Consider the following 15,444-nt stretch of genomic DNA (forward strand, 5'->3'; position numbering starts at 1 on the left):
TTAAAATAGATAAACAACAAGGCCCTACTATATACCATGGGAACTATATTCAATATCTTGTAATAACCTATAATGGAAAAGAATCCAAAAAAGAATATATATATGTGTATGTGTGTGTGTATAACTGAATCACTTTTGCTATACACCTGAAACTAACACAACATTGTAAATCAACTATAGTTCAATTAAGAAAAAAAAGGGAGTATCTACATTCAAAAGTATTAGGCGGGCTTCCCTGGTGGCGCAGTGGTTGAGAGTCCGCCTGCCGATGCAGGGGACACGGGTTGGTGCCCCGGTCCAGGAGGATCGCACATGCCGCGGAGCGGCTAGGCCCGTGAGCCATGGCCGCTGAGCCTGCGTGTCCGGAGCCTGTGCTCCACAGCGGGAGAGGCCACAGCAGTGAGAGGCCCGCGTACCACACACACACACACACAAAAAGTATTAGGCTATTTCCTTTTTGTGACAATGTTTAGTTCTTATATAATAATATCAGATTAAAGGTGATGAAAATGTTAGATATAAGAATAGCTGTCTCAAAAAAAAAAAGAATGCCTGTCTCTTGAGGCTGTCAGTTCTTGAGAACACAGGATATTGAGTGCAGTTGGCTCTCTAAAGATTTTTTTTTTCAAGATCAGAGAGAATTGGTGACCTGTGTGTTTACTGACCATTCCAAGGCCCTTTGACCTGATTTTAGCAAACCTATAGCCGAGTTCATTTCCACAGCCTGCCCCCCACCCCCACCCCCACCCCCGCCCCCCACCCCCACCCCCACCCCCGCCCCCCGCAGGTAGCTTTTTATCTACCTGGAAAGTAGCATTGTTTAGATTTGACTAAATGACAGGTTCCCAGGGATGTCTGTGGAAAATGCAGATTCAGAGCTCTACTCTAGAAGTGCTAAATCAAATACTACTTAATGAGCTTCCTCCCTTTCTGTTAATGCTTAGAGGATGGAGGGATGATGGGTTAGAATTGTTTATAGTTGATGTATTGAACTATCTTATTTTTGGTAGTTAATGTATGAACTATCTCATTGCTTAAGGACATTTAGGGTGAGTGTCTCCTTAATAAGAGTGGGTGCAAACTCATATATATATATATATATATATATATATAAAACCCTATTAAATCGATTTTGCTGTTTATATGGGAGTTCATATGGTTAACTCTGAATGCCACTTATATTTTTTACTTTGCAGTACAAAATCATGGAATCATAGAAATTTGTAGCTAGAAGGGACGATTTGAAGCTTGGGAATGAAGTAGTTCAACCATCTCATCTTATGGGTTAGGAAACTGAGGCCCAGCATCACAGCTGGTAAATGGAAGAGCTTGGACTAGTCCAGCCTCTTCTAAATTATCCTGGTAATAAATGCAGAGCATTTACCTGCTTGATTTTCCTCCCACCCCTCTACCTTCTTAGGACACTCCCTTCAAAGGGGATTGTATTGACAGTTAAATGAAAAAAGTCAGTTCATATCTAATTGCTGACATATTCCCTGGTTGTTAAATTAAATCTTCGATGTGCGTCTATGTTCACACGTTGAGAAAATGAAATTTAACTTGGTGAACCTGTTGTTTACTCTTGATTTCTTTTTGCTTTTCCAGGAAACCTAAAGATTTTCCGTGATGACTCAGTGTTCTGGGTGACCTTCTCTTGTATAGCTATTCTCATTCCAGTGGTTTTCATGGGCTGCCTAAGAATAGTAAGTGTCATCCGGTCAGTTTATTCATCCTATTGTCCTGGGCCTTCAGTTGTTTTGCATTTTTATTATCCAGAGAGAGCTGTCTGATTATCTGTATCAGATGATTGATTTTTTTTTTTTTTTTTTTTTTTTTTTTTTTTTTTGCGGTACGCGGGCCTCTCACTGTTGTGGCCTCTCCCGTTGTGGAGCACAGGCTCCGGACGCACAGGCTCCGGACGCGCAGGCTCAGCGGCCATGGCTTACGGGCCCAGCCGCTCTGCGGCATGTGGGATCTTCCCGGACTGGGGCACGAACCCGTGTCCCCTGCGTGGGCAGGCGGACTCTGAACCACTGTGCCACCAGGGAAGCCCAGATGATTGACTTTTAAATAGCCTTGTTACTATGAAAGCAAGAGAAGTTCTAGTTACCATTACCTAGTTACGATGTTTTTTCCATCAAGTGGTGCAGGTCATCCCTCTTTTAACAGCAGAAGCAGAGAAGGTAGGGCTTACAGTAATGCAATAATCTGCCGGATTGTTCATTTCAGCCGTCTCTCCAGAAGAATGGTTCTTAATCTAATTAGAATTTATTGTTGAAGTTCTTTCACAGGGAAGATACTTTCTATGATGAGGGAAACTGTTTTACCAACTGTAGGTGTTGAAGATTGTTTTCAGTTTATATTTTCAGGTAACCTTTATTCAGCTGTAAGCCTTGGTCTCTCTTCACATGCTCTGAGGGAGAAGTGATTCCCTGGGATTGAGGCCAGTGATCAAAGTTAAAAACTATTATTGTTCTACCAGAGGTGCCGCCTAAACGCTTCTGCTCTTCCACAGCTGAACATACTGAGTTGTGGATTCATTGGCTCCTATTCGGTGGTCTTGGCTGTTGACAGTTACTTGTACACAAGCCTTTCCTACATCACTTTGAACGTACTGAAGAGAGTGCTCCACGTGGATTTCCGCAGAGCTTTCATAAATGTGCCTTTTCAAACGAATGGTAAGACTCTAAATCCAAGAACCAAGTGATAGTCAGATAGGAATACTGGCCCACCTGTGCTAACAAGAACTCTTGGTAACCAGATTGAAAGATTGAAAGAAGGTTAACTGGACAAAAGGTGGAAATTCACACCATCCAAATGCTATAAGAGCCCTGTGTTAATAACTTATGATCATAGGAATGAAGAATTTAAATTTGTAAGGTGGCTGAAAGCCATACTTCTAAAAATCTAGTGAATGAACTTTATTAAGAAATTTCTAAGCCAGGATTACAAAGGTTTATCTGGTCAATTCCCAGTTGTAAGAAAAATGCTGAGAATAAAGCTGTTTGGCACCTTATGAGTTGGGGTGGGGTGAGGGGTGAGAATGACAACCTGATATTTTTAAGCTATTCCCTTGTTTTCCTCCTATAAAGAAGCACGTAATTTGCTAATCAAAGTGAAAGTGGTTTTCAATCAGTAGCTGTATTTTTCCTCAATTGTAAGAGTCTACCCATTAAAGATTTTCCATTAACTTTTTGAAAAAAATGACTACCAAATTAAACGTTCACAAAGATTATAAGATATGTTGGTTTCAGAAATGTTAGAATAGCGAGAATGGAAAAGCAGGTCTTAGAGTTGAAGATATATAAGCATGATTGTTATGAATATTTAAGGGCACATCTTTCCCTCTGCTATCCTGAACCTGCCCTTATTCTTTAAGAGGTTGATGGTAAAGACCTTGAAATCCACATGTCTTGGAAGTTTGACAGTATTTTGCCAAGTCTTCCGCTAGAAGCTCAGTACAATTTGTTGAATCTTTTCATGCACTTCTGTATCCATTCTACATGAGTGGGGTGGGGTCCCATATAGGGTGGGATGGCAAAAAAGAGCATCATGACATTCCAATGATGTACATTTGTGAGATCACTGCCTTCCCCCCCCCACCTCTGGAGAAACACAGCAAACAACAAACAGCTGTGTCTGCGGGCACTAGTCATAAAATACTGGAATGCCAAGGATCCAAACAACTGATTCCTTTACAACCTGTCTGGACTTTCAGATGCCGGTAATTGGAAACTCCTATTTTAAAATGTAAGACCATAGCTTCCTCACTTATTCCTTGGCTGGTGAGGAAATACACGTATGTTTGGACAAACTTACCAGAAAGTCTAATATTAACTGAGAAAAGATGATACAGATTGAGGCTATGAAATGTTGTCTTCGATCTGTGTTAGGTTTTAAAATACAAGAGTTCAAACTGTGCTTCTCTACCATTCTTTAGACTTTATTATCCTGGCAGTATGGGGCATGCTGGCTGTAAGTGGAATTACGTTACAGATTCGAAGAGAAAGAGGGCAACCGTTTTTCCCTCCCCACCCATACAAGTTATGGAAGCGAGAGCGTGAGCGCAGAGTGACAAACATCCTGGACCCCAGCTACCACATCCCTCCACTGAGAGAGAGGCTCTACGGCCGATTAGCCCAGATCAAAGAGCTCTTTCAGAAGGAACAGCCAGCCGGTGAAAGAACGCCCCTGCTTCTGTAGATGCGGAGGGCTTGGTCAGTGCAATCTTGAAGTACAACCCAGGTACCGCCTCAGATTGGGTGTTGTTGCCTTGCTGCTTCAGCAGTCTCTGGGGCAAGTCTGCTAAGAAACCAGCTTCTGTGTCCGTGCTTTGTACAGTATTGTGGTCTCCTTATTGATACAGGGTAAGGGTATACCAGGGAGATGACAGTAATTCTAAGTGAGAGGGAGAAAGATGGCCAAAAAGTTGGTGGTAGGGAGGTTCTTCCTTATTATAAAATACGTAAGGAATTACCTTTTGGTTTATAAATATATGTCAACTTATTCCATTAAATAGATACACTTAAAAAAAAAAAAGGAACTTGAAAACAGTGGTTCTCTTGTAAAGCCCTGGTGGTTTTGTTTTTTTTTTAATAACACCTTGAACAATTCTGTCACCTGAGTCTGTCCAAACTCGGGGGCCAGGGCACGGAGAGTGGTTTAATTTAAGGGTTGGATTGAACTTTTATTTGTCACTGTGTTTGGAGCTTTGGGAATTTGAAACTGGGCCTTTGAACTTCAGAGTACAAAACAGGGAAAACTAACTTATCTTCTTACTAATAGCAGTCTGATTACGTAGTTGCATCTTTCTTAGTATTATATATTATCAAAAAGTACCCTTCTTTTGTTTATGGTAAAATACATATTTACTGTGTCGATCATTTTTTAAGTATATAGTTCAGTAGGTACCCCTCGTCTTTGCTTTTTATTGCTTAAAATGGTATTTTAAATAGCTAAATTATTCCAATTATTTGAAAGTAGCTCCATTTATATAGATAATAGAGCTTTTATGTGGATGATTTATTTATATTCCAGATTAAAAAATGGCCTTTTTGTTTTTCTTTCAAGACCTTTTAAAATAGTGTTGACAGCTGATCTCTAATTGAAACTGCATTCGATGGCGTATGAATTGTTTTATTTTTAGGAGACAGATTGGCTCCTAGCTTCATCCATAATCCCATTAATAGGGAAACCTTTAAAAAATTTGCATTTTGTAGTTCTTTCTGCTAAACTAGTTGTTAGAGCATTGGCACAGTTTCAGAAAATCTGTGCATGAAGCCTTTGTTTGTCCTGTCTGTGTTGTAAAGCGCTGAGGAGGGCGTCAGAAAGGACTCAGGTGTTTAATAGAGCTGCTTTCAGTGACTTGGACTCTGTAAGGAGAGTCCCTTCAGTTTTGACTTTGTTCCACTAAGAGAAAGCGCCCGATGCCCTGGGCTGCATCCCTTCTCCTCACGGCCTTTCAACTGTCAGAGCCTCTGCCGAGGAGGTTCTGCCTTGCATTTAGAGCTGGGGACTCTGACGTGCCTGAGTGGCCTTGAGGTCGGTTGTGGTTGTTGCATTCCCATTTGTAAGTTAACCGCTGTTTAAACGATGCTGCTTTTCAGAGGTTTTCAATGGACAGTAGGTTTCTGAAGTTTCGGGTAACTGGAAAATTTTCAACTTTTGCTCTTAAAAGTGTTCCAGTAAGGTTGAAACAAAATGAAAAAATGTACGACTAATCATTTCTTGCATTGAAAAATTATACACAGGTGTCTGTTTACTATTTATTTTGTAATCTTCACTGTTTATATAACTTCAAAAACACTTAAACTTGAAGAAAAAATGTGTTTTCTTAATAATTCGCTGTAGGGATTCTGGATTCTGCTGTATTGTTGTAAATTCTAACAAAGTTATATGGAATATGTGTGAATTTTTTCCTATACCATCAAAATGCACTGACAGTAAAGAGTATAAAGACAAAACACACTTTCTTGGAGGGGGGAGACATATTGTTTAAAATTTTTCATGATAATTTTTTTTTGTGAGTAATAAGTCAGTTCGTATAATTTTTTAATAATAAATACCTATTTTGAAAAAATGCTAAGAAGTCTCATTATTATAAAATTCCTATAAAATTTTTTACCAACTGTATTTTTGTACCAAAGTAACAAGACATGAGAGGATGGTTTCACAGCTATAAAAACAAAATTATTTAATCTGGACAACAATTCTTTATTAAAAAATCAGTTTAAATATAAATGGAATGATAGGAAATGAACAAAATATGGGATAATGTGTTAAAAGTTATATCCTTTGGGACTTCCCTGGTGGCGCAGCGGTTGAGAGTCCGCCTGCCGATGCAGGGGACGCGGGTTCGTGCCCCAGTCCGGGAAGATCCCACATGCCGCAGAGCGGCTGGGCCCGTGAGCCATGGCCGCTGAGCCTGCGCGTCCGGAGCCTGTGCTCCGCAACGGGAGAGGCCACAACAGTGGGAGGCCAGCGTACCGCAAAAAAAAAAAAAAAAGTTATATCTTTTGTTAAAAGGAAAGCTGATGTCTTTAATGCATTAGTTTGTGTTGGTGTCTTTAGTACTTCAGTTGTGTCAAACAAGAAAAATAGTGTTGCTGGAAACTTGGCTCTACTATTTAAATGTTTTGGTTCTGATTAGCCTATTGTAGATTAGCTACTAGGTTGCCAAACCACAGCAGCTAACTGGTGCTATAGACCAGTTGAGTTCTATATAAATTGGGATAGAAAACTGATTCTAACAAAGAAATTGCTAGAATATTAGACCAGGAGTGAACTTCAGAGATAATGTTAGCTGATCTTAACATGTTATCATGTTATTTTATACCTGAGGAAATTCTTAACCAAGGAGTAAATTATATGAAGTCACAGTTATCAAATAATAGTGCCCAGACCAAAATTTGAGAACTCCCTATCCAAGTGTGCTTTATACTCTGTCATAATGAAAATGTAATTCATTGATTATTTTCAGTTTTCTGCTCGTGAATTGGTAGGAAGCTCCTATGCTCCTAATATTGCCATGATCTCTACTTTTGGGGAGTGATTAATTTTACACAGTGAAAACATGTTTTTCCAAGTTAATTCTCTGTGGTCGTGGACCATTTCCTGTTCATTACAAAGTACATGATAGACACTTAAAATTTCCAATATCCCTAAGTATTTCACCACAGCAGCATTTGTAAAGAATTTTTTGGTATAAAGTTGACTCCTTGGTGATGTACTTGATACCTGTTATTAACCTTCATTAAAACCCCAGAATTCTTGGCTAATCTCCTGAGAACTGGGTGGAGGCTTTCCCATTGTGCTACAGCCCTTCTTGGGAGGGAGGCTACCTGTGTTTTCCTTTTTGATATGAGCTGAGTTGTGTTCCCCCCTCCCAATTCATACGTTGAAGCCCTCACCTCCCAGTACTTCAATATGTGACTATATTTGGAGAGAGGGCTTTATTAAAGAGATAATTAAGTTAAAATGAGGCCATTAGGGTGAGCCCTTATCTAATCTCACTGGTGTCTTTACAAAAAGATTAGAACATACAGAGACCCTGGGGCAAAGTACATGTGAGGACACAGTGAGAAGGTGGCCATCTGCCAGCAGAGGAGAGAGGCCTCAGAAGAAATCAGCCTTGATCTTGGACTTCCAGCCTCCAGAACTGTGAGAAAGATTCTGTTGTTAAGCCACCCAGTCTGCGGTATTTTGTTATGGCGGCCCTAGCAGACTAGTACACTTACAAGTCCTTTTATCCTGATGGTTGATTGAAAGACACCTGGGTACTTTGGCCACTACGTTTGCAAGGACCACTCTTTATGAAATTGAGGTAAAGAGGGGCTCAAGTTTAGTGGAAACTTGGGCTTACCAGGGACTACCCCATAATCATTACACGGGGGAGGCTGGCAGTTCTGTATGAAGCTACATCAGCACCAGGGGCAGAATCGTAATAACCGTAATACAGTGAATGATAATAGTCTGATTTCGATCTCACCTTCACCCATTCACTCAATATTTTGTTGAGTTCCTAAATGCCAGGCATTGCCTTGGGGCCTAGAAGAAGATGACAAACAATACAGGCCTGGCCCCTGCTTCAGGGCTTAGAGTGTGATAAGTGAGACAGATACTAAAATAGTTACAGAAGAAGTAACAATATGCAATGAAAATCTACAATGGAATTGGGGGTGGAATCTGAGATGCCAGGGAAGAATTCCTTGAGGAAGTGACTTTTTTTTTTTTTGCGGTACGTGGGCCTCTCCCTGCTGTGGCCTCTCCCGTTGCAGAGCACAGGCTCCGGACACGCAGGCTCAGCGGCCATGGCTCACGGGCCCAGCCGCTCCGCGGCATGTGGGATCTTCCCGGACCGGGGCACGAACCCGTGTCCCCTGCATCGGCAGGCGGACTCTCAACCACTGCGCCACCAGGGAAGCCCAGGAAGTGACATTTAAGTGGAGATTTGGAGGAAGAGCAGGACCAGAAGGAGGCTCAGTGCATTCCATGTAGTGGAGGAAAAGCACCAACAAAAGCCTGGAGGCCTTCCCTTCTCACTTGGGAGGTGCCCCAGTGGAGTCTCACTTGTATGCCCACCAGTCATTATAGCCCTTCATTTTGGTGCTTGGTGGGAATCAGCTCTCCTATTCTCAGCTTTAGACATTTTGAGCAGTTGATCCAGACCAGGACATTGTCAGGTTTTGTTTTGTTTTCTTTAAAATCGAGTAGTAACTGAAATATCAACATTCTATAAGTTGAAGGTGTACAACGTGTTGATTTAATACATTTATATATTATGATTATCATCACAGCATTAACTAACATGTCTTATCATGTCACATTATTATTTCTTTTTTTGTGGTGAGAACAGTTAAGATTTAGTTTATTAGCAACTTTGAAGTTTATAATACAATACTGTTGACTATAATCACTGTGCTGGATATTAGATCTCCAGAATGTATTTATCTTCTAGTTGTAAGTACATACCTTTAAACGTCTCCCCAGTTCCCCTACCCCCAGGCCCTGGTAGCTACCATTCCGCCCTCTGTTAGTAGGAGTTTGGCGTTATTAGATCACATGGATGAGTGATATCATAGTGTTTGTCTTTCTCTGCTGACTTATCTCACAAAGCATGATGCTCTCAAGGTCCATCCATGTTGTCACAAATGGCGGAAATTCCTTCTTTCCCGTGGCTGAATAATATTCAGTTGTATACAAATGCAACCTCTTTATCCATTCATCCGTTGAAGGACACTTAGATTGTTTCCCTGTCTTGGCTATTGTGAATAATGCTGCAGCTGAAGTAAACTTGGGAGTACAGATACATTTTCAGTATCCTGTTTTTGGTTTTTTTGGATATACGGAAGTGGGATTGCTGGATTATATGGTAGTTCCGTTTCTATTGTCAGTCTTCTCTTCCTCATTAAATTTTAACTGTACTACAGAACTGCACAGAGCACACCTGACCTCTTTATTTACCTTTCTTTTCCCATTCCTTCCAAGACTCTAGAATTTAACAATCATTCCCTGGCAGGTAGGTCAGAACTTGAGTGATCCACAAGCTGTGGCCCTTGGTATCATTCTTTCTATTCCAGAGTCTATATATACGAGTATAATAATATACCTGACTCTACTGCCCCTAAGGGTGAATGCCTTCCCCTGGAAGGAGGTTAAAGAATAGCCACAATTTTTTTCTTTTTGAAGTCCTTAAGGGTGAAAAGGCCTATTCGGTCTCACATGAGGTTCTCATGGCTCCTCCTGTAATGGATTCTCTCCCCCAGACTAGCTTGAATGTGCTTGGCCTGCCTGCACTCATGGTGCAGGATGGATGATCTGGGAGCTTTGAGGAAAGGGCTAGAGGATAAGAAGATGAATGCAGCTGCAATAAGCAAGCGAGACACATTACTAAGCCTGCCTTGGCTCCCCCGTTCTCCATGGGCTGTGTTTTCAGGAATTGAACCGGTTCTCAACTTTTTAAAGTAAACTAGCTGTCTCATTTGGAGACCAACCGTGTATCAAAATTCCTTAAAATGACTAAAATATATGTATCATTAGGGCCGGGCCTAAGGTTCTAGGGCAGGGGTACCCAAGCCCTGGGCCACGGACTGGTACCAGTCCATGGCCTGTTAGGAACTGGGCCGCACAGCAGGAGGTGAGCAGCGGGTAAGCAAGCGCAGCTTCATCTGTATTTACAGCCACTCCCCATCGCTCGCCTTACCGCCTGAGCTCCGCCTCCTGTCAGATCAGCGGCGGCGTTAGATTCTCGTAGGAGCGGGAACCCTACTGAGAACTGCGCATGCGAGGGATCTAGGTTGCGCGCTCCTTATGAGAATCTAAAGCCTGATGATCTGAGGTGGAGCTGAGGCGGTGATGCTAGCGCTGGGGAGCGGCTGCAAATACAGGTTATCCTTAGCAGAGAGGTTTGCCTGCACAGAGACCACAATAAATCAATTGCTTGCAGACTCATTTCAGAACCCTGAAATGTGAGTGGCAAGTGACAATTAAGCTGCATCTGGGGGCAGGCTTTAAGTCAGAATCCGACACGTATTTTAGTCCGTGCGTGGCCCACCCATTATTTTATTTACTACTTCCATCCGTGCCTCTTTCCCACACTGCGCACTTCTCTCAGTCACAGTTTTGGTAAGCCCACGAGCTAACCCTAGCCAAAATGAGTAAAAACCAAACATCGCTGGAGAGCGTCTTTGAAAAGGGGAAAGACACAATGATGAGACAGCAGAAGACTCCAAGACTGCAACAAAAAGAAAGCTGTATTTAAAAGAAAATACCAAGAGTGCTACTTAAATCACAGGTTCATTGCAACAGGTGATTCACATTGTCCAAGCCCCCTTTGTATAATATGTGGCGACCAGCTATCCAACGAAGCCATGGAACCTTCAAAACGGCTTCACCACATGGAGACCAAGCACCCTGCATTAAAAGACAAGCCTTTGGAGTTTCTCAAAAACGAACCGTGAACACAAAGAACAGAAGCAATATTAAAGGCCACCACTTCATCAAATGTGTCTGCACTGAGAGCATCAGTCTTAGTGGCTAACCGCATTGCTAAAGCTGAGAAGCCCTTAGTATTGGTGAAGAGTTGATCCTGCCTGCTGCTAAGGACATTTGTCATGAACTTTTAGGAGAGGCTGCAGTTCAAAAGGTGGCACGTGTTCCTCTTTCGGCTAGCACCATAAGTAGACAAATTGATGAAACAGCAGAGGATATTAAGGCACAGTTGTTAGAGAGGATTAATGAGTCACCGTGGTACTCCAGGTTGATGAGTCTACCGATGTTGAAAACAAGGCAACAATACTCGCTTTTGTGCGATATATTTTTCGGGAGGATGTGCATGAGGATATGTTATGTGCACTTTTGTTGCCAGCCAACACCACAGCTGCAGAACTATTCAGGTCTCTGAATGATTGATTACATATCAGGAAAGCTGAATTGGTCACTTTGTGTCGGTATATGCACAGACAGAGCGGCTGCCATGACTGGATGGCTTTCTGGTTTCACTGCTCAGGTCAAAGAGGTCGCTTCTGAATGTGAGTCTACGCGCTGTGTCATCCATAGAGAAATGCTGGCTACCCGAAAAATGTCACCTGAACTTAACAGTGTTTTGCAGGATGTGATTAAAATTATCAACCACATTAAAGTACATGCCCTTAACTCACGTCTGTTCACGCAGCTCTGTGAGGAGATGGGTGCAGAGCACACACGTCTTCTCCGATCCACAGAAGTGAGATGGCTTTCTAGAGGTAGATCACTGGCCAGAGTTTTTTTTACAAGAGCCGCTCCAGAGATTTCTTTTAGAAAACGTCACCACTGGCAGCACATTTCAGTGAAATAGAATGGGTCGCAAAACTTGCTTACTTGTGTGACATATTCAACCTGCTCAATGAACTCGATCTGTCATTTCAGGGGAGAACGACTACTGTGTTCAAGTCGGCAGATAAAGTGGCTGCATTCAAAGCCAAACTGGAATGATGGGGGCGACGAGTAAATACTGGGATTTTTGACATGTTTCAAACATTAGTAGAGATTTTGAAAGAGACTGAGCCAGGGCCTTCTTTCTCCCAGCTGGGGCATGATCACCTGTCTCAGCTTTCAAAAGAGTTTGAGCATGACTTCTTAACCACAAAAGCCCGAACTGGGAAGGAATGGATCTGCGACCCATTTGTGAATAAGCCAGGTGAATTGACTTTGTCCGTGCTAGAAGAGGATCAACTGCTTGAGATCGCAGATGACGGTGGCCTTAAAGGTATATGTGAGACAACTTCAAATCTCCATACGTTCTGGATTGAAGTCAAGATGGAATATCCTGAGATTGCCACAAAAGCACTGAGGAGCCTGCTTCCATTTCCAACATCCTGTCTTTGTGAAGCAGGGTTTTCTGCAGTGACGGCGACCAAAGCGAGATCACGGAGTAGACTGAACATAAGCAGCGCGCTTGGGTGTCACTGTCTCCCATCCCCCCCAGATGGGACCATCTAGTTGCAGGAAAACAAGCTCAGGGCTCCCACTGATTCTGCATGATGTGAGTTGTATAATTATTTATATATTACAGTGTAATAAGACTAGAAATAAAGTGCACGATAAACGTAATGCGCTTGAATCATCCTGACACCAGCCCCCCACCCGACACCCCCGCCGTCCATGAAAAAACTGTCTTCCACGAAACCGGTCCCTGGTGCCAAAAAAGGTTGGGGACCGTTGTTTTAGGGGTCTAATTTCAGGGATGGGATTGAAGGCCTTTCTCTGAAAAAGAAAACAAAAAATGCACTCTCTCATTTTGCTTATTAACGTCGGAAGGTTTTTCCACCAGAGGACAACTTCCCATTCCACAAGTAGAGCTACTCAACCTTTCTTCCAAACCAGCTCTCCCTCCTGAATCCCTTCAATGAGAGATACCAGTGATTTTCTTTCTACTGAATAGAGATGGTTTTCACTTCTTGTATTCTGTATATGCTAGAGTCTGCATGAGCTAGGAACAAAAACCTTATAATCACTGAGGTAGGTCTTAAAATGAACATATTCTAGGGGAAGTTAGTATTTGAGAAATTCATTCACTTGCTCTCACATCAGCCTTTGGTTTGACAGGCCAGAAGTCTGAAATCAAGCAGGGTTGGGCCCTTCTGGAGGCTCTGAGGGAGCCGAGGTCATTCCATGCATCTCTCCTAGCTTCTGATGGCACCTCATAAACCTTAGGGCTCCTTGATTTGCATAACCCTCTGCCTCTGTCTTCACATGACTTTCTCCTTGTGTGATTCAAATCTCCCCCTTTCCTATAAGGACAACAGTCATTGGATTTGGGGCCCATACTAAATCCAGGATGATCTTATCCTGAGATCCTTAAATCTGCAAAGACTCTATCTGCAAATATGCTCTCATTCACACGTACAACAGGTTAGGACCTGGGCATACTTCTGGGGGACACTATTAAACCCACCACAGATGATCAAAAGGTCTGCCAAGTCAGCAATAAGTTGCTGGCCAATTCCTAAGAAATACAGATAGAAGCTGTTGCTAAGTACTAAGTTTCTGGTAAGAAAAAATAAACTTGGAGACCATACCAATTTTAGCCGCTCATCTTTATTGATAAAATAGGTTCCTAGTAGTACATATTCTCAGACATAAATTTTAAGGTTCTGCTTAAAAAAAAAAGCATGGGCTAGAACACTTGCTATATAATAACATAAATGTCTTTAAACACCAAGTTCTTAAAATAATATCCAAGTAAGAAGACCAAGAATAAATTAACTCAACTTATCTGTTTACAAAAATAATTATTTATCAAGTAATGTTTTATAATAGAGCTGCCCCAATGAATTGCCTCAGACTTACTCCCAATTGTGTAGCTTATTTCAATTCTGACTTGGGATAAAAACTCTATGAATGAATGTGCCATCAAATTAAAGGATACTTTCCCCAAAACCGACAGAAAAGTTTAAAAACAAAGACTGTCACTTGTTTACCAAATAACAATTAAGGCCGCTGAATGAGAAAAGAAATCTATTTAATGTTTGGGCCATTAGCCCTTTTCTATTCAATCAGTCCCATCAACCCCACTTTCCCCAAACTTAAGATAAAAAATTCCGAAGTGAAAAGTAGTTTTAAATTTTACCAATATATGAAATTATACATAAAAGTTACCACGTAAATATTACTTTAACAAATTATATACTCCAAAGTAGGATTTTCTATTGTGCTATTTTTAATATATATTTAATGTGAGTACAGTATATTTAATAATCATATTTGACACTCTTACCTTTTCTTCTATAATCACGACAAAACATGAAAAATTTAGATTTCAACTGATGCTAAAGCACATTTCTATTTCTAGCAGCTTTTAAAAATTTATATACTGGATATATATTCTGTAAAAAATAAAACAAATACTTATAAATCCAGATTTCCCCCTCACCACCCCCTAGCCCTTTGACTGAAAGGTTACAAGAAACATCTTGTAGGTTATGAGAACCAGATGGAACTTAAGAATAGATCTAGAAAAAAAAATTTTTTTTTAATTTTAACTTACTGTTTCTATATGTCTTAAGCGTAATTACTTAAGAAAAAAAAAGGTTTTGAGGCAGAGGAATTCCCAATTTACTTTGAAATTACCATACTTATCTTGCTATATCAAACATTTCAACTGTTAGCTAAATGAACTACATAATATCCTTAAAGATCAACCAGAGAAGAGAAAAATCTCATCTTCATTACTGATTTAGAACCAAAACTTAAACTTTCAAAGAAGTAGTTTAACCTACTAAATACGTCTCTTATAAGCTCTTCTTTCTTAGAAAGTAGTATTCCTTCTCTTTCATTCCTGAAATATTTCATATACTTAAGCAAATCATGGACAACTGTTAGTCAGTGTTAATTAGGATAAATTAGCTAAAATTAAATTACCTCTTTCATTTATGGTGCATGTAAAACATTCCTAAGTCTTTCAAACTGAACTTTCTTTGACAAAAATTTAAATTAATGAGAAGGTAGATAGGCAATCATTAAAGCTGAAGTCTCATGGTACATAAGCTACTTGCTAACTTTCACCATACAGGGAGGATATAATTTAGTATGACGATTTTCCATTCAGAATACTGTGGCAAAATTTGTATTTTAAAATTGGGATGTTTCTATTAATTCCCAGACACTTGTTGGGCATATTCATGTTTATCCAAGTGTCAACCAGAAAGCCAGCAGCACTGCTGAAAGCTCTTGATACATTCAGCAGTCACTGTGAAAATCTTTAACTTGTTCACCAATTAACAAAGGCTTAGTTTCTATTTTTCAATTATAGTTTGGAATAATGTCTCTGACCATTGACTATGCATTTTCTTGTTGCTGTCTTTTAAAAATGTCATTGCCAGTGCACTGTACATATTATAAAAAATAAAACAAAGGGCAGCTTGAGATGGATTTTTCTGTTAATTCATTCACAGACTTAAAAGCTCT

General features: G+C 40.8%; 1 protein-coding gene across 1 annotated transcript in view; it reads left to right on the top strand.

Annotated features, from left to right (window-relative positions):
- TM7SF3 (transmembrane 7 superfamily member 3) overlaps positions 1-6,076 on the top strand; it is a 37,627-nt gene extending 31,551 nt beyond the window's left edge. The window contains exons 10-12 of the mRNA XM_065887566.1: positions 1,606-1,703; positions 2,516-2,678; positions 3,941-6,076. Coding sequence (XP_065743638.1) covers positions 1,606-1,703; positions 2,516-2,678; positions 3,941-4,203 — 524 coding nt within the window. The 3' untranslated portion in view covers positions 4,204-6,076. The remainder of the gene's footprint in view (positions 1-1,605; positions 1,704-2,515; positions 2,679-3,940) is intronic.
- The last annotated feature ends 9,368 nt before the right edge of the window (positions 6,077-15,444 follow it).

The sequence above is a fragment of the Phocoena phocoena genome, chromosome 11, assembly GCF_963924675.1.
Source record: "Phocoena phocoena chromosome 11, mPhoPho1.1, whole genome shotgun sequence".
NCBI classification, from domain to species: Eukaryota; Metazoa; Chordata; class Mammalia; order Artiodactyla; family Phocoenidae; genus Phocoena; species Phocoena phocoena.